Below are 19,490 nucleotides of genomic sequence, written 5' to 3' on the forward strand. Positions count from 1 at the left end.
AAAAATCTTAAATCACCGGAGCTTTCACGACGGACGGTTACGGTTTCGCAATGTAGATGTTAGCTGGCGGCCCCGGAAACCGTATCGGCTACGTTCATTCACTGTTGGCTCATTCTAGATAGGGCAACAAGACTACCGTCGTCGGTCGCGGAAAAAGTCATGAATGAAACGGGCGGAAGCGGAAAACGGCGGCGGCGCCACGTAAAAACGAAAAACGAACGATAGGTCGTTGCGTAACACGGTGTTGTCCTCTTCTCGCTCCTCTAATATAAGTCGTCCGCTCTTAATGAGCCATATCCTGTCCGAACCGGCTCGTCTTCTTCTTCTTCTTCTCTACCACATCCAAGCTCTACGTCGCTTCTTTTTCTTTTGTTGAATGCGCCACCTATGAGGCCTGGTTGGACGGTTGACTTTTGCTCTTCTCTGTGTTGTGGTTACGAAGCTGCGGGCGGATACGGATGGACTAAATCAACCTGTACGGATAACTGTATCTGTATCGGCTTGACTAAAGAGTTAATCAGAAAAAACCGACGAAGAAAACAGGATGGAAACAGAGAACGGATGTTCTATTCACCTTTTTGTTATTCGACCTGGACGTTTTGTGATCCTATCAGTTTGATGACTCTATGTAGACGTTCTTCGAATCAGATTTTACATTTAGAAATCGCAAATGATGAGTGTATCTATTTAGAGATCATTGATGTTATTGTTATTTGATTAAAATTATTCTCAACGTCATTTGGTCGAGTTGAATAAATATAATAACCGCAAACTTCGTAGAAACGTTAATCTAATGGATTGATTATGGTTTTAAACTAGTTTGTAGACGAAATTATATCATAACAGTTGATTCTAATAGAATTGCATTCAACAAGCATAGTTTTCCTTTCTAGTAAAACGTAGCCTGTCACCGTTTTACCATTTTAAGCGAGGATTTGAGCCGGAATTAACGGAGAATAGCACACGGTGAACGTAAAATGTATCCGAAGATATACCAATCAATCCCGGCTCTCTCCATTTGGAAGTACAATTTATTTCAAAATTTCTATTCTATCCTTTTTCGGATATAATATCGAGTCCGTTGGGCAGCATAAATCCTCTCGGATACAGATAGAACGAGGAATTATCCGAGGGGAAGAGCTACTACATCGTATCTCAGTTTGTCCACTCCATTTTAATCACTTTAAAGACTGTTATTGCTTCAGTAAACGTATTTTAGCGGAGAGTTTTAAGGTAGATGGAGTTCGAACAGAGGCCGGATACAGGAGATCTGCATTGAACAGGAAACACGGCACGGTCGATCTGGCAACCGATACGCCGTTTTCTTTGCGGGTCATCGAGCGCTGCTCGATTTCGAGATTATGTAACCTCCCGCTACTAGGAGCAAAAAGGGGCACTCTCCTTCGCGTGGTGATTATTAAAACGGCACGCCGCAATCGGCGTAATATCGGGTTATACCTATACGGTAGGAATTTCGTTCGATTAAAATTATGTTTGAAAGGCTCTTTACCTCTTTGCGTGAGTACCAGGTTCATGTTTTCCCAAGATTACCGTTAGAATCTTAAACTATTTATTAAGAATTTTTTAAACCACAAAAAGTCTAAAAATTAACAAGTACCAGAAGTTTAACTTGAAAATAGTTAGCACATGTTTATGATGTTGAAATGTTATAATGGACAACTATAGAAGAAAATCTCGTATCTCGTTAGAGTCGTTAGTAGCCGTAAATTCAGTCGTAAAGAAGTGTCCAGGTCGGCGGCGGCGCTCCACGTCGAACGGTGTAAATCCTTTAAATAAATGAAAATTATATATAATGCGCGTAAATAGTGCATAGAGGGGAATTGGAAGCATACCCACGGAACGCAAAAGGCTCTCGGGCGAACGCCGCGGCCGCTAATAAACGCGCGAGCGTAAATAACGTTCAAACCGGGCGTAATGTCGGGGAGCTCGCTCATGGGGAAAAATGTAAAACGCAGGTGCGCTATTTGCATTGCAAATCGTCGACCGGCCGAAGACCGAACCGACTCTCAGTCTCGGGCTAAAACGCGTTTTTCGGATTTCGCCCCGTTCTTCCTGTGGTGTGCTCTATACCACTCGGGTAATTGTTTTTCAGCCGCGTCGGGATTGTAAATAAACACGGTTTTCAGCCGTCACCGACTCGTAACGTACGACCCGGTGATTGCATGGATACGAACCAAAGCGAGATCGCTATCACCACCAGATTGGACCTGTTCGATACAAATTATTTTATACTGAATATGGTTTCTTGTTTATCTCTCAACCAACCTAAGGGTCTTTACACTTGTACTTTAAAGTTTACCTTGCAGCGAATTCTTTTCAAATTGTTAACTATAGAAATCAAGAATTGAGTTTTTAGACATTATTTTAAGATTATCTTAACATTATACAGCTTTACCGCCATTAAAGATTTAACACCGATGCTTAATTTACGCGGTGGTCACTTTTAGGCGATTTTCTATCAGATATTCTTGAAAAGGACCTGTAGAAAAAGTTGGAAACACGTTGATTGAGGATCAAACTGAAAAACGAGCCACTCTAAGCTCTCATCAAATATTGAACTAAAACCATTTGTCGCAAGTAAGTTAGTTTGACAAATTTAAAAATCGTCACAGCCTTCACAATTTGTTATTCTGAAAAGTCTGCTTTAGCCGATCATGCGACTATCATCCAGAATCCGTAAAGAGGATTATCAAGATGGGGGTTATATCTCGCAGCAAGTCTTCAATGCAGATGAGACTGGTCTTTATGAAAAAAAAAGCTCTCAAGAATTTTTATATGTAATAATGAAAAAACTGCTCTTCGTTTTAAAATGACTTAAGATTTGATCGCAAAACCATTATTGGTTTATTATAAATCATTAAATCCCAGTATTCCAGTAAACACAACTTTTCTTCTTCAACTTTTAGACAACGGTATTATAGCTACATTTAAGGCATAATATACCAGAAGAACTTTTTAGAAGTTGTTTGATATTTTGGACCAACCTAACTTACTTTTAATCAGCTTTTAACTTGCTGATTGTATAGAAAATATTGAACAGCCCATGAATTAAAAAAAATCTGGCCAAATGTTGTCATATCAAAGAAAGATGATGAGAATGACTTCCAGGCTACAGTAGCTTTAGGGTGGTCGTTACCGGGAGATTTTTTAGTGACTATCATTCAACTGTCAAATATTGTGTATTCAGTATTTGTCAGTATTGTGTATATTGGGTAAGTTGTTCGAAATGGCTCTGTACCGGCAACTGACAAGTCACTTAGAGGATAATAATTTTATGAATCAGTTCCAGTATGGATTCCGGAAGGGTTGGGTTGGGTTACATACAACGGTGCTATTTGCGGAACCTTTTTATGATTAAGCCAAGCCTTTCGACTGCGTGTCCCGTGGTATGCTTTTGCAATTACAACATTACATCTAGTAATGTTTGTTGGCTCTCCCACTTATGCCTTATCTAAACACTTGGCTGACATTCCCTCCGTTGCCTTCAGTAACTGGACCAGTCTTAACATACAGGACTCATATACATTCGTAGAGGAGGTTGCTAAGATTAAGTTCTCGATTGACCATGTTTTGGCTTCAATACACTATAAAAACTGAGTCCTCTAAGTCAATATCCTTCCTAGACTGTCTGGTCATTCGGGATGATGAGACTTTTTAGTAACTATCATTCAACTGTCAGATATTGAAGAGCTAGTTGAGTCATATGATTCTGAACTGAAAGAAGAAGAGCTTTCGAAGCAGATTTAGTAACTAATGATTATCATGAATGCAGTGACAGTGATGAAAATGCCAAAAACACTTTTCCAGCTATGTTAACTCTCAAAGTTAATAAATATTTAGAAATGGGAGAAAGACACAACAAAGTTTAAAGGCACAACGTAAACTTTTGCAGGAGAGTCACCAAAATGAAACAAAGCAGTGCAAAATCACAGATTCTTTATCTTAGAAGTTTAAAGTTTAAATCAGCTCTCAGCTCAACACATTCAGGTTTCTTTTTACCAAGAATGAATTGACAAAGAAAAAAAAGTAGTTTGATTTGAATGTAAATTCATTGTCATAGATTAATAGTAGTCAATAATTGAGAAAGCCTGATGGTTCTATCGTTTTTGAAAGTACCCAATTGGCTAGGATAATGTATTATAAGCTCGTTTTCTCGGTAATGGACGTAGCGGTGCATTCTGGTCAACTGAGATATTAACCGTGCGGCGAGAACCGTGGAGTCGTTTCGTTCGGGCCGATAGAATTACTGTTAATTATAAAGACAAAATTACCGTCGAGTCGGCTCCCGCGAGCGGAATTTTTCAATTTAAAATCGCTCGCAATAATCCATTTCGGTTTCCATCTATCCCAATCATCCATTATAACACCCGTAATCATCCTATCAGTTGCTGTGAATAATACCGGCGACGTGGTATAAGCTCGACGACGACGACGCCGTAATGAGACGCACCGTTTCCTGCGATTAAAAAAACAAACCGAAGGCTACCGGAGTATACCATAGCCTTTTTTTTCGATTACCTGTATTACTTGCCCATTCATGATTATTTCCATACGACGAGGCAACTCGTACATGAAAAGAAAATCATTTTTTTTGTATTCCTAAGTTAATACGAGAAAAAGAGTATTGATAGATAGCAGAAACGTGTATTCAAAGGGGTATTAAAGAACCCATTCGAAGACATCAAGCGATAACCGTTTCCGTCTTGCGTAAAACTAACTATACTTAGCTACGAAACTATACGAGCCGGATTATTAATTGTCCATTTGTTTCAAATTAGCGGCTCACGGCTTTTTACGGCACCAAGAAAGAGAAACAGGATGCTGCGAACGGTGCGTTCCGTGTAAATTAGCGACGTTGACGGATCGGGCAATCGAGCGCGACTCGACGCGCTCATCTCCGACCCTAACGACCGTCAATTTGTGGGACACCCTGTAGGTGGTTCGAGTTAATCGATTAATTAGACGATCAATCGACCCGTCAACCAGATCGATATTTTATCCAATCTTAAAAATATGTAAAGGTGAAAAAAATCGTAACAATTCGTTCTTCAAACAAGTCATTAGCACTTAAACGCGACGTTAACATCATATATCAATATGCGTTTTCTCTCCCAATGTTTGCCGAATATTTAAAGTGTGTTTGCTTACGTCCAACACGAGCGCGTGGTCTCATACCACAACTCTTTATTTGACAAATACCAACGACGTCATTATATGGTTTAGGAATTCGGAAACAAAAGAGTCACGTCAGTTTTTCCCATTTTAATGGAATTGGATTTTCCAAGAAGTGCTAAAATGTTTTACGCCGTCAAGGAACGTTAATCATCATCAAGGACTGTTTTTTTTTAGTTACAGAAAAATCTGAGAGTTCGCGCTGAATTTATTTTTTTTATTGTCTTCTTGTCCTTAAGTGGGGTCATAGGACAACCCACCTACAACGGTTTTGTCTTTCAGACGTCTGAGGAACGACCGCGCTCACCGGACCGTGTATCCTGCACTGGAAGGACCCCCTTTGTGCTGCAGCTCCTTCGTTATATCGACCAAATCACCCTAATAACTTTCCCCGTTTTTATTACTAAACTTTTACAACATTTTTAACGGTTTACCCGATTTTTAATTCATTTCGTTTTAAATACAAAAATTACTATATCGGTATGATACAAAATCTAATAATAAACCACAAAATTCGACGAACCAATCTCGCATTTCCAAACCTTCTCCATATACTTTTGGACGTTCGCCAACCCAGCCCAACTGTTCGCAAACTAAAAAGCCAAAATTTAAATATACACCCACCTCGTTACGGATGTCAAAACGTACATTACAGACGATCGTATTCTCTATGGCTTACAGCTCTATTAGTTTAGAAAAATATGCAACAATCTTTTTATGTATTTAGCCCCTTTCTCGCAAATAAATTTTATTCACCCACATCGTCCTTGGAACCCACCAAATTGATCGATAAAAATCTTTCTGGCTTAAAATCGCGACCACCAACCGTTACAGATGTGGCCACAAACAACGGATGAGATCAGAGGACAGGTGATTAGCCATGTAAATTCCCCCAGAACAATCAACAATCACAAAACAAATCAAACAAACAAAAAAAATACAACCTCATTTGGAATTCTACATAAAGGAATGTTTTTAATGTTTTATAAAGTCTTGTAGTTTTTGAATAAACCTCGTAACTTTCCGTTTTAATATCGTTTACACACAAAAAAAAATACGACTGATTCGATTGTTGGAAGAACAATGGGAACGAGTTTATATCTGTGAGAAATTATTGTGTTGTGGATCGTCGTTGTCGTATACGTTGGGGTCTGTTTAACTTAACTTTGCCGGTCCGACTGTCGCCGGCGGGCTTAATTATCGCTTTTTGCCGAGAGCTTGAAGTCCTTGGAGCACTGGTCCACACGATTTACCGACGCCTGCAGTACGACAAAGAATAAAAAAAGGATCGTTTCGTCCTTGTCCGTGCGCGATTACCAACCCGTCTGGCTCAAAACGACAACTCATTCAGAGCAAATTTTATTTTTATAACATAATTTATTAAAATTTTATTTTATTAGGTAAACTAAAATTCTTTCATTTTTGCGCCCGCACTGTACATAATACAAATACAAACGTTCGCCAGTCAACAACTCGGGGTTCGCTCGGTTTCATTGTTATTTACATGCAATAACCATTTGGAACAGACAGCGGTGGCATGTGTGGTGAGCAGCGGTGCGTGAAGACGTCCCTACGTTAGCCTCACTGCTTCGAATAAAGAGTTAGTTGTTCAACCAGACGTTAAAATTTAAAAAAAATCAGACTGTTTTGTGATCAGTTTTTATATATTTTTATCAAAAAAATACAAAGAGACTCCAAATACTGAAACTTTGTTTAAATAAATGTTTCATAGCAGTTTTAGAAACTTTAAGAATTGATTAATTTAAAAATTCTAAAAGTCTCTCAAACATAAAATCATTTCTTTAACCGCCCATGAAAGTGTCAATTACATTTTATAAACATTTACCTCTTCTTGTGTATCTTGGTTCCAGTCCTGCCTTTCCTATTAGTATTTACGTGTCCGCGTGGAATCTGTACTCTCTTCTTCTGTTAACATCAAATGTGGAGTTCCTCAGAGCAGTGTGCTGGGTCCTTTGCTCAATTTTCATAAATAGTATTAGTGATGGTATCTCGTGTAACTATCATTGGTATGCAGATGACCTTCAACTTTATATTTCGTCAACTGTTAACAACCTCCCAGATGCGTTGTTGCATCTTAACAACGATCTCTCTAGCGTGCTTGACTGGTCTGGACGTCATGGACTTAATCTGAATCTAGGTAAAACGCAAGCCATTGCATTAATTGCATTTTGCACAATTTAATTCCTTAACTACCCTTCAACTGAAGCACCAATAAATTTAGGCACGTTTAGACTAACGCTACTCGTGATAATCATAAAAACTTATTTGTCCACGTAAGTTAAGCAGTATTCTATCCTTTAAATACTAGAAGCGGCCAATTTAGATCACTGCAGATAATTTCAAATTTTCCACTTGGAGGAGTGAAGTCGTTATAGCGTTCAGTGTTTGCTAGGTAAGCGGAGCAATTTTAATTTGATCGTTGTGTTATCTCCTCAACGTGATAGTTGATGAAGAGAATTGAAAGTTCGATTGGTTTAGACAAAGTCTTCTCTCGGGTTTGAAGATATTACTATGTAAACCCTTATTGGTCCCTGGAATTGACCTCATAATGTTGAATAGTAAGTTTCTCCACAAAATTTTTATTCAGTTTTTGTGAAAAAGCAGATTTGTGGTAGCGAATTGCTTTGTGTTAGCAGTAATTTTCTATACCTCGTACCTTTTCTGCAGTGCTTAGCTTTTTAGATAACCTTTCAACTATCTATGAAATACCAACGTTTTATTGCTTCAAGGCAATATTTGGCGCTGGATATGCGAATTGTTATGCTTGGTCTTGACCTTCTATGTAATTTTGAAATCTGGATAGTCGACTCAATGGACTGAATTTGGGCTTTTCCTTCAAGTTTCCCTACAATAGATCGTTCAAGGTTTTCTAGCGTTCTGTCAATTTAGAAATGTGAAAGCAATCAATTTTTAACGCTGTATAGCTATCGTAAGTCTTGGGTTGAATATGCAAAATTGCAGAAACGTTACATAATTCTTTTTTGCGTAGTAGAATAAAACGATCAAGAACTAGACGTAGGAAATCGTTGATATTTGGGGTAATCAAGTTCTCCCAGCTTCTCGTTCATTAGGAGTTGGCAGAATTGTAAAGCATTATGAAAGCATTACCTCTTATCTTGTTAGGGATTGTCAGAAATCTTGTATGTGACGTACAGTGCTTCAATTCCGTGAACGGTAATGTCTATATGATATCCACTTCGCATTTCTTAGACAAGATATGAAGTGGTGACACTCAATTACTGTTATAATGATGTAACAAAGTCGAATTTGGAACAAACTTGATATAGCGGCTTTCTTTTCTCCCGAACCCCTTTACCTGATTTATTGCTCTAAATGTGTGATACAGAGCCAAAATTGCTCTCCAATATAATTTCAGACTACTTTTTGGTCGTTAAATTCTAAACAGCTTTGCACTTACAGATTTCTTCTATGAGTCTTTTATCCGGACAATGTAGTTTCAAACTCTTTATCTCCATATCTTATTTATCTTATATTTCCAGTAGCTCCAATGCAACTTCAAACTTTTGTTGTGGTCTGAAATTCATGCAATGTAATTTCAAACATTTTTTTGGAATAGTGGATGTATGATCAGTGCAACCACGATTTCAGACCAGCAGAAAAGAAGTTGCCAAATGTAATTCTAGATGTGTTTCTAGTGTTTTGAGTTAAAATCCATGCAATGTAATGTCAAACATTTTTGTTTAATAGCAAATATATGATCAATGCAGTCGAGATTCCAGACTTTTTCTTGAATTTTGAGATCTATACAATTTGATACCTTGCAAATTGGAATCTATATAATGTAATTCTAAACTTTTTCTTATTTGTTATTGGTTCTGTAATTTATGCAGTAATTTCTTAATTCTTTAAGTTTTAAGTAATTTTTATTGTAACACGATATAAAAATTGTTAATTTCGCTCAATTACAACCCGCTTCGGCGAAATCCACAAACTACTTTAACTTTCACTTTCAATGCAATTTATTAACTTTAAAATGCTTCTAAAATATAATAAATAAATATGATAAATCTATTTCAAAGAATGATTTTTTTGACGAGAAACAACTTTTAACTGGAATTTCGAATCAGTCATAATGCAAATAGACACAGACATATCTCGACATACGACCGAGTAGTATGCATTTTTCGACGTCTTATATAACGATGTATTCCACTGGTGATGTTTTTCAGTTTAAATTTTTATCAAACTAGATTGTAAAAAAGTGCATAAAAATGTAAGTAAATACAGAGACAATACGTTAAATTTTATTATTTTAGTTTAAATTTAAGTCGTTGAAATAAAAATAATGATGGTTGGTTTTCATGTTAAGGAAGTGATGAGTATCCTAATGTCCAGTAGTTAATCGAATGCAACATACTATTAAATTGCCTCTTTAAATCTAAAACCGTATCAGCAAAACAACTCGGCTTCATTAAGATAATTGTTATCACCGTGTGTTCCCCACGACGGAGTAGAATTAAATCGTATTAGATTGCGTTTTAATTAACCACTAAATCCGGTAGCACCGAGAACCTCTCTTTTCTAACAAAACGATTGACAAAGTTCAGACTCGAAGTCTTAAAAACTGTAGTTGAATTATTATTTCGTTTGGGTTCTTTTTTATTTCTACGACCACACCCCCATCTTTTGAAGAGAGCCAGAAATATTTACGCAACAACCGACCGAAAAAATCGGGCAACTCTTTGTATACAATTGATTTTGTTCAGTGTTTCTTTTTGATCTGGCTGGACGCCTTTGATGCAGTTAGTTTACGTTCCGACGGTAGATGATAATTCATTTCGAAGGCGTTGAAACGCCTCTCTTGCGTTCTCTGCCTTTTGTGTTTCTTAATTTCGAGGTACAAAACCGTATAAAACCGATTATTCTTGTTCTTCACCGTCGTTGCCAGAGAAAGACGAAAAGAGCTGTTTCGAAACGAACCGTACATTTCGTTTTGTATTTACCTACCGTCGACGAATACTTAGGAGGTTAATTTTAACGCTCCGGTGAGCGACTTAATGAGTTAAATCGAAGAATCGGTGGGTGATCCTGGTCAAAGGAATCAACCGAGTGAGCAGCACAACCCCTTGTTTAAAGCTACCTCGAACTATTTACAAGGTTTCAATGTCACACAAAGGGATACTTTGAGACGATATCATCGTTTTTACTATTTTTAATTTTTTTTTACGGGAAAAATCTGAGGCATTCCATCTACCGACCGATCGTAAATACTGTATGCAAATAGACGCATCTACATATAATATGGGGACTATGAATATTCAAGGAGCCTTAATGCATTGTGTCAGGCTCGACGATTTGCGCCTTGACCTCGGTATCACCCTATATTTGAATAAGTATCACGGCTTCCAACTCTATCTTTTTTCCTTTCTTTTCATTTAAACGTTTTTACTTGATTTTAATGACGCCGTTGGCAAATTCGCTCTGTACGTTGCCCTCAAATTTTAAAACATTTTCAAACGCGTGTATTTGACCGAATTAGCATATGTATGTGCTAATGTGGGCCTTTTTAACAATTCAAAAGAGTTATTCTAAAAACATTAGTTTTTATTTTGAATATACATACATGTATATTTAGAGGGTGTTTCTAAAAAAAGTCTATTTTTAATTATAAAAAATAACAGTTTGCAAATAGAATCCGTGAAATTGCTAATACTGGGAAAGAAAGATTTTTTTTGATCCCTACAACAGATGACATCGAACGAATGAGAAGCACAGAAGCAAAATGCGAGTTATAAAAAAAAGAGAAAGACAAAGCTAGTAGCCGTGGTACTACGTTTGTTCACAGGAAGTAGTCCATCAAAGTGAACGCGTGGAGATGAGAAGAGGGGTACTGCGAGAGATGAAGATGGCATCAGCTGTTGTCCCATTATGTTATTTAGGCCAATATATGTGTCACCTCGAAACCTCAACGGCCTCCGAAACAGAGGTATACAAGACAATAAAACAGATCGAGATTTTCACTTTTTGTTTCTGGTTTATAAATTGCAATGGATTTTTTTAATCCTCTCTTTTTTTCGTCTCTTTTTCACTTTTGATTTATTCCTTAGCATATGGACCATTTCAGGAATTATGGAAACAATTCCGAATGAATTCTTTTTGGGCGCCGAACATAAATATAATGCGCTTTTTCTAAATACAGGAAGTACATCTTCCTGTGTTTAAAAGAAAATCTTTGAGATTACTAATTATTAGTTTTTACATGATTATTTTAAATTTAGTTTATTTTCATTTTTAAATTAATAAGTACTGTCATCCCTTATAATTAAATACATGAATATGTTTAAATATAAATGTTAGCGCTTATAAAAATAGAATCCAACTCGGGTTATTCTTCAAGTTGCTCTATTCCATGTTCATAGATAAAACAAATATACGATATATAAATTAAAGACGGTAGTTCTAGTTGTAATTGTTGAATTGTTTAATCATTGAAACAGTTTTGATTTTGGAGTAGATGAAATTGGTATCAAACCAGAACTTCGTATGGTGGAGCAGACGAATCTGTATGCTGAGCAAACTTTGTGCAATAAAAAGAAAACCAAAGTTTTTTAATACACGACGATTATGTTTTAGTAACTTTTCCAAAATAGAATAGAAGATATAAGGGACGGCAGAGTATTAGTTCTGATTTGTCCTGAAAAAGTTAAGAAATGGGAATATCACTCTGCAAAACTTTTGTTCCACGACTTCGTCGGCGTTGTGATGAGAACCAGATAGTTCGAAAACGTTCAGAAAGCATCCTTCGACAGATATAACAGATTATTTTGTTTCGACTTCGATCAGTCTCTACAGCTAAGGAAGTTCATCAGGAAGGCACATGGCAACCTTAGAACAAACGTGGTTGTTAAAAGATGAAAGCTTGCTTAGACCAGTATTCGTAACTTCACAAAACTCAGATCTCTTTTGACTTGGAACTTTAGTTCTTTGTCTTTTCAGAAAATTTTGTCAAAAAAAGTTGTATCAGCGATTCCATCGAATCTTATGCACAATTTTTTAGGTGCATTAAGGAGATACTAAAACAAATATCTATACCATTTTTATAGAATTGTGGCGTACCCAAATATTTTAATTTCTATTTGATTAGATATTCAGATTTTATTGATAAAAATACAATTTTATCGATAAGATGATTAAGATTGATGCATATGTACATTGATAAATACACAATAGGAACAACTTAAAATACTTTGTTATAGATTTGATAACAATTTTGAACATCTTGCGTTATATTTCGTAAGTTGATTAAAGTTGAATAATACGATAATTGAAAAAATGTTACATTTACATTGATTAATCGATTAAATAAATTAAATTAAACGTTTAAATCATTAGAATTCTTCGTTGCAATAAAATAATTTATTAAAATAACTAATTTATTCAAGATTGATTTATTTCCATCTACTTAACAACATTTCTTCCTTGTAATCGTATAGAGGCAGAAATTAACATCGACCACAGTACTGTATCTTGGCGGGAAATTATAGAAATAAGGAGCAATCCTCGAAAAAAGTTTTGTATTAAATTTGTACGAATACAGGAAATTGCGTGGTTAACATATTTTTTAATAATCTACCACTATCCATATTCGCAGCGAGCGAGGGAGTGATGCGGTTTAAGAATTATTTAAATCAATGCGATTTTATTTGAATAGCAAATAATCTTGGTTGTAAATTTTCAGCCGCGAATATTTATTAGCCCGACTAAATTAGTTGTTAATTAATTGTTTTTATTAATATCATATTGCTATTTATCAACAACCGGAAATTATGAACTGTTATATAACCTGTACCGGTAAAAACGATTATTTATATCTCCCTTATCTTTTATCTTCGAAGATCTTTTATGATTTCCATTTCAAGGGTCTTTAAGTATAATAAAGTGACGCGTGTATCCAAATAAAAGGCTTAACGATTTTAAAAAATGATTTAGTTCGGTGAATTATAAAATTGTAGGAATAAAAATATTATCTGATAAAAATTGTCGTGTCAGGTATTTTGAAAACATTACCTGTGTTTTCTTTGATACGAGATAATCTGAAAATCAGATCTTTAAAATTTAAGGTTCAGGTAAAAAAAGGTCACTCGGCGGGGTTTGAGCGTAATTTGTAGAAAAAAAAATGTTAAACCTCATTGTATTGTTGCGTTTTTACAAGAATACTTAGGTCTAATGACCCATTCTAAAAGGGTCGCCACCAATAAACTTTCTTTCCGTTTTCTTTGAAAATGTACCAGAAGAGTCTTTTTTGTTAAATTTTTCATGGTTAAGGTAATAATTTATGTTTTCTAAACTTTAAAATAAACAAAACAAAAATTGGTTACGTCTTCAACTATTTACGTTAACGAATAAATACAAGACCTTCCCTAACTAAAAGAAAAATAAACTTAAAGCAAAAATTTAAAAAAAAACGATTTTTTTCAACCCCTCTAAATAGAAAAAACGTAACCCAGTTTCGAAATTTAGTACACCAGACACGCACACGTCGCTAACGACGTGTAGAGTTGCGAGGGTGGCCCCACCGGAAACCAGCATATAGGGAGTGCAAGCCGACGAAGGTGCCTGCGCCCTTATCGGCCGGAAGTAACGTAAGACCTGCGTCGAGACTACTACCTGAGCTCCTTCTCTTCAAACCATCGGCAAAGAAACCCATTGAGTGCCCAGGGATAGAAAGCAAACCAAAAAAAAGGAACCAAAAGGCTTTGTTTTTCTAAAAAAAACCTCTTGCATCATATTTTATTTCTTCATAAATTTTATTAATAAAGAATTGTTTAAAAAAATTTGCTGCTTTTACGATTCATGAATGAAAACATTAGCAATTCATTCATCTTTATCTACTTACATAGTCTTTAAAATGCAAGGCACTTCTTCGTTTTATTGCTAAGACGACGTTGTAAGCCTTTTTTTTGTGTGTATGAATAATAAATAAGAATAGTACGGTGGACGTTTTAGAAAATTTCTTTGTTGCACATTTTTTCACCACAAACATTTATTAATTTAAAATGAAAAGAAATTAAATTTAAAACAATCATCTAAAACCTAATACAATAAAACCTCGATATAATAACTAAAACTAGAACTAGAAACATTCGAGTTTAGCCGTCTTAAGAAACGTACGGCTAAACCCAAATGTTTCTAGTTCTAGGTTTAGTGTTAGTTCTACTTAGAGTTCAATGAAAAATATGTAACCATCTAACGCTAAATAACAACTAAAACTTTACAAACTGAAGAAATCTGTTTCAAAATCATTTACCAAAAATATTTGATGAATTATTCAAGGAGGTATAGGATGTATGATTGAGTATTTGAGTATATTCTTTGTACCTTGGCGATAAATACACATTCATCAAACATAAAACTTCATCACTTCAACACCTTAGAGGCAATTACGTGCTGTTGGAACATTCGAATTAAATTTACACAACTCACCGATACCAAATACAATGAAATAAATAATTTTTCATCGTACTCCGAAGTTTATTATTATTACTAGTCGACGTTGGGTTGGGTTGGATTGGGTTGGGTTGGGTTGGGTTGGGTTAGGTTGGTTTGAGTTGAGTTGAGTTGGGTTACGTTTCAGTTGATCTGCTTCACAAGCAGTCTCTGTTCTCAAACATATACGAGCTGGATTCTTGTACACATTAAGTAATTTCATGATTTCCACCTGTACTAAAGGATTTTATGTATTATTATTATGGCAACAAAAAATATACAACTGTATATATTTTTTTATACGTCTGATAAAAGAATAGCCAAGACAAATTTCGTTCAAGATAGCTGACCTTAGTTCGGGGTTGCTATTTCCTTTTTTTAATTTTTCTTAGATTTTCTTTTTATCACTTGAATTAGAAATGAGTAACTTTGTAACTTTAAGAACCTGTTTCATTCTAAAACCATATTTGTTTACTTCATCTTGCACAGTTTCAAATGTTACTTTGTACTGGGTATTTGAATTCATCATTTTTTAAATATACTTGTTATTTATAACTTTGAGCAAAAGTATTTCATAGCGTTACTTGTACGGGGAGTATTTTTTCTTAATGCATTGATGCATTAAAAATTCTTATGGATTTCAAAATAATAGATGGGACGAATATGTCGCAAATGTCATCATTGGTATTATGAATCATGATGAGCTGATTGCTTTAAGTACAGCTGTACTTGATAAGGCAAGTCTAATCTACTATTCCCCAAACTATTGCATTAAGACTATGTATATAAGACTAAACTAAAGCAAGATTTTGCAATACAGACATGATTTTACTGTTCGTACCAGATACTGCTCTCTACATTGTAAATGCAAACATTTTATCCAAAAGTGACACACTTAACTCGACTTGCACATGAATTTTGTTGTGTTTGTGCAAGAAATGACTATTATCTAGCGAGTTGAATAACCTAAAATCGACAGTCTATGTTATTCAGAAGTTGATGGGCGAGCGGTGATTATCTGAATGTTCTCCGAATACGCAGACCCATAAAACTGGGAGATAGAGACCGACAAGTGCTTCCAACCTAAGGACATCTGCTTGGTTTTAATGGTAGTACAGCTCTTCATAAGCCTTTGATCACCATATCTAACCGAGCTGCTCGGTTAATGTTTTATAAAACATGTTGATAATGGACCATAGATAATAACCAATCAAGATTAAGTCACTACTGTTCAGATGGCACAGGGCTTGAAGAACGTTTCCTGCCCGAATGCAGTGTGCTAGCAGTAAAGTTCGGTTGAGATGGGATTATGGTCTGATTTTTTGAGGACGATAACGTTAGCTGTTATGTTGCAAGGTTCACCATCAATTGGTACGTTGGTAATTAATGGACTGGCCTGCTCAGATTAAGAACATTTGGGACGAATTGGATTGCCGATTTGAGGTGCAATACCATTTGAAATAGGTGAAAAAACTATCACTTTTTGAAAGACTATCAAAAAACATACTAAGGAGCCCAAATACTTATTGGTAGATAGTGTAAATTGCTGTTGTCATTTCATGGACGTGTAACAAAGTTTTTTTATGTATAAAAATGTTTGAGTATATTCTTGGCTGTCTTAAATATTAGATATACGACTGTGTCCAGCTAAACATTCATCAAAATTAAATAAATTAGGATAACTTATTAGAATAATACATCAAAATGAAGCCTAACATAAATTATTTGACGTCTTTTTGCTTTATTCGTACATATACTATTAATAGTGACGTAAAACGAGTTAAAGTGAAACAACACAGCTTTGTTTGTATGTAAATTTTAATGTTATTAAAAAAGTACAACGTGTGAAAATTGTACAGTCATAGCCTATAAACATTTTAAGTCTTAGATGATTTTTTTTTTCGATTAAAATGATTTTCAAAAGAGGTTGTATTTATTCTTTCGTTTTTATTGCTTGTTTATTTTAGATTATGATTTTATTGAGGTATTTATTGTTGTTTTTAGGTTAAAAAGTTACAATTGTTGTTCAGATAACTAACACTTAAGCTTGTTCTGACCTATTTTTGGTACAATAAATGAATTACTAAATTGTTGCAACATATAAATTATTATATTTTTAAATATAAATTACCTAAAATTAATTAAGGTTATATTTATGGTGGCTTATTGCTCATAATACCAATTAATTCGGATTAATTTAATTAAAATCAAAGTCCAACGCCCACAAAATTTTTTTTATCGAAACCTAAACAATTATTACGGAGTTAGCAACAAACAGATAATAAACAATATTTATAACGTGTTTCCTAAATAAAATATTTTTAATCACATTTTTATCTCAGCCGTGATCATCGATATTTTAACAAGTTTGTTTTTCAATATTAAAAATACTATTTCGATCGATTCTCGGTATTTAATGAAAAAATTTATGAATGAACGTGAGTTTTAATCAAGATCAAATCATCTTCTCCTCTTAACAATCGATTAGATAACAAACGAAGGACGTTTAAGCGCCTTAAACGAATTTATGAATGAACAGCTCAGTTTATCTCGTTGTGTGATAACAAAATTGGATTTTTTTTTATATATAAAAGTATATGAACTAAAATGGGATAAATTAAAATAAAATTAGAATAAAAAAACACAAATATTATAGCTATAAGTAACTAGATAAAACTAGAACTAACACTAGCACTTCGAACTTGTTTCTGAAGAAGGTTGCGACATGGCATCCGAAACGTCAAACATTTTTTCAAAAAACGCACGGCTTAACCCGAAAGATTCTAGTTCTAGGTCTAGTGTTAGTTCTTGTGATAGTGCTAGTGTTGGTTCTAGTTTTAGTTTAATAAATATTATAGCTTTTTTGTACTTTCAAAAATGGTCAAAAAGGTTAATCTTACAAGTTTCGGCTAATTGCCATCTTCAGAGACTAGTTTTAGTGATGCAAAACTAGTGTGTGAAGATGGCTATTAGCCGAAACTAGTAAGATTTTCTTATTTAATTAAAGGCCAGTTTTGAAAGTACAAAAAGCTAAGTTAAGTTTTGGAATGTGCTAAAAAGAATTTGGTTGAGGGAAGAATCGAGATTTTTTTTGGGCGAACAGGTGAGAGACGCGTATATTAAAGAGAGAGAGGAGGGGGCTCGTCGTTTTTAAACTTCCGAGGGGGGCTCCTCGACGACGGCGTCGTCGTTGTACAAATTCTCACGGCCCACTTGATCCGTTCAGCAATGGAGGAGGCGAACCCCGAGAGAGGCTACGCGTTCATTCATAAGTTCTACCTCCGCTGTTTTGAGAGGAGGAGGGAGGAAAGAGGGGCCTGTGTTTGATGCGGAGTAGTGTGGGTCCTTGTCTAGCGACCGAAAGGGCAGTCGTTCGCGCTACTTGCACACGCACGATCACATCGTGGGGCCTCTCTCGCACTTCTTTCCGCCCGTCGACGCGTACAGGTGCGTCCTGAAGTTCGAAAAACGAGCGGCTTTTCTGAGTGTCTACGTAGTTTTCGTTGTTTGTTGTTGTTGAAGTTTAAAAAAAAAAGCGCGCGGATTAAAAAAGGACTATCGAAAAAAGTGAAAAATTAGTGATAACTTTAATCCCTCTCAAATTTAATTAAATTTATCATTTTTTCGATTATTTTCTGGAATAATTTTTTTGTTATTTATTGTTACTTATTCTAAATCGGGGGCCCCACAATCTATTTCGAGTGCCGTTACCGAAATAGCCCCCAAGTCATAAGCGGAGTCTTTAATGTTTTAAAACGTGACTGACGGGCCGTCTCAATAAAACAGTGCCGTACAACTGATTTTTTTTTTGTTTTTTGTTTTTGGGATATTTATTAAATTCCATTAAGAAAATTAGCGATGTGAAAAAGTGTTAATCACAAGAACTAAAGAAAAATGACAATAAACGTGAAATCAATCCATTCCACGTGATGACAATGAAAACAATTTGAGAAGTTAAAGTTAAATTTAAGTAAATGTGACTTAAAGTGACAAATTTGATTTTTTTTCCAAAAAAAAGTCAAAATCTAAAAGTGATTTAATTCTTTTTAATGTGCTTCAAATCTAGTCAATATATTCAATATACATGTACGTCGACTCATCAGGGATGGGAATTAAAACAATGAAAGCATTCAGCAGACCAAAAGGTAACAAAAATAAAAATTAAAGTTGTTATCTAATGTAAATAATATTCACTATTTGGGTGTTCGTTACGCTAAAGTCGTGTTCACATCAAAGACCTCGTTTCACGTTCCTTATTATATACCATTTTTTTGTGTACATATCTTGACAAATCGAAAAAGTCAATACATGTATTCATGTTTTAAACATCATCATCATAAGATAAACATTACATAAATAACAATGGTGTTTGATCTTTTTTGTGTTAACGTAAACTTTTTTTTTATAATAATGAAATCTTTTTACTGGAAGATGATTTCAAAACATTTTTGACTCATTAAATTTTTCTTAATAAATGAATATAATAAAAGTAGGGGTCCACAACAATCCACTTAATCAACAAGAATTAAAAGCTTATTGTACCCGAAAGTCCTCGAAAGAACATTAAATAAACGAAACACAAAAGCTTTTTGTGTATTAATTTCGAACAACCATCAGGGTATCTCAATATCAAATAAATGCAAAAAAAAATATTACTCATTTTTAACTTCCTTTGTAACCAAACGCCCACAAACGATGTTCATCTCAGTTATCAGCTTGCACCAGGCTCTTCGTTATCTTAAACTAAACGAAAAAAAAAAAACAGAAAAACAAAGCTCTCGTTTGGACTATTGTAATATTCTCTTTTGGTATGTCCCATGACGTAGTTA

At 35.0% G+C, this 19,490-nt stretch overlaps 1 protein-coding gene and 1 long non-coding RNA gene across 6 annotated transcripts in view; one reads left to right on the top strand and one right to left on the bottom strand.

Moving 5' to 3' along the window:
* The window catches only part of LOC111420873 (protein C-ets-1-like), a 101,379-nt gene that overhangs the window by 45,498 nt on the left and 36,391 nt on the right, over nucleotides 1–19,490 (top strand). Inside the window, exon 1 of one of the 5 annotated variants that reach the window (XM_023053921.2) lies at nucleotides 17,997–18,806. The exons of the other annotated variants lie outside the window; for them this stretch is intronic. Coding sequence (XP_022909689.1) covers nucleotides 18,746–18,806 — 61 coding nt within the window. The 5' untranslated portion in view covers nucleotides 17,997–18,745. Of the gene's footprint in view, nucleotides 1–17,996; nucleotides 18,807–19,490 lie in introns of those variants that run through there. 5 annotated transcript variants of the gene reach the window in all.
* LOC139430907 (uncharacterized) lies at nucleotides 5,567–6,278 on the bottom strand. Its single transcript, XR_011641264.1, has 2 exons — nucleotides 5,842–6,278; nucleotides 5,567–5,786 (listed from the first exon to the last, which is right to left on the bottom strand). It is a non-coding gene; the product is annotated as an uncharacterized lncRNA (long non-coding RNA).

The sequence above is a fragment of the Onthophagus taurus genome, chromosome 7 (genome assembly GCF_036711975.1).
Source record: "Onthophagus taurus isolate NC chromosome 7, IU_Otau_3.0, whole genome shotgun sequence".
Classification (NCBI taxonomy): domain Eukaryota; kingdom Metazoa; phylum Arthropoda; class Insecta; order Coleoptera; family Scarabaeidae; genus Onthophagus; species Onthophagus taurus.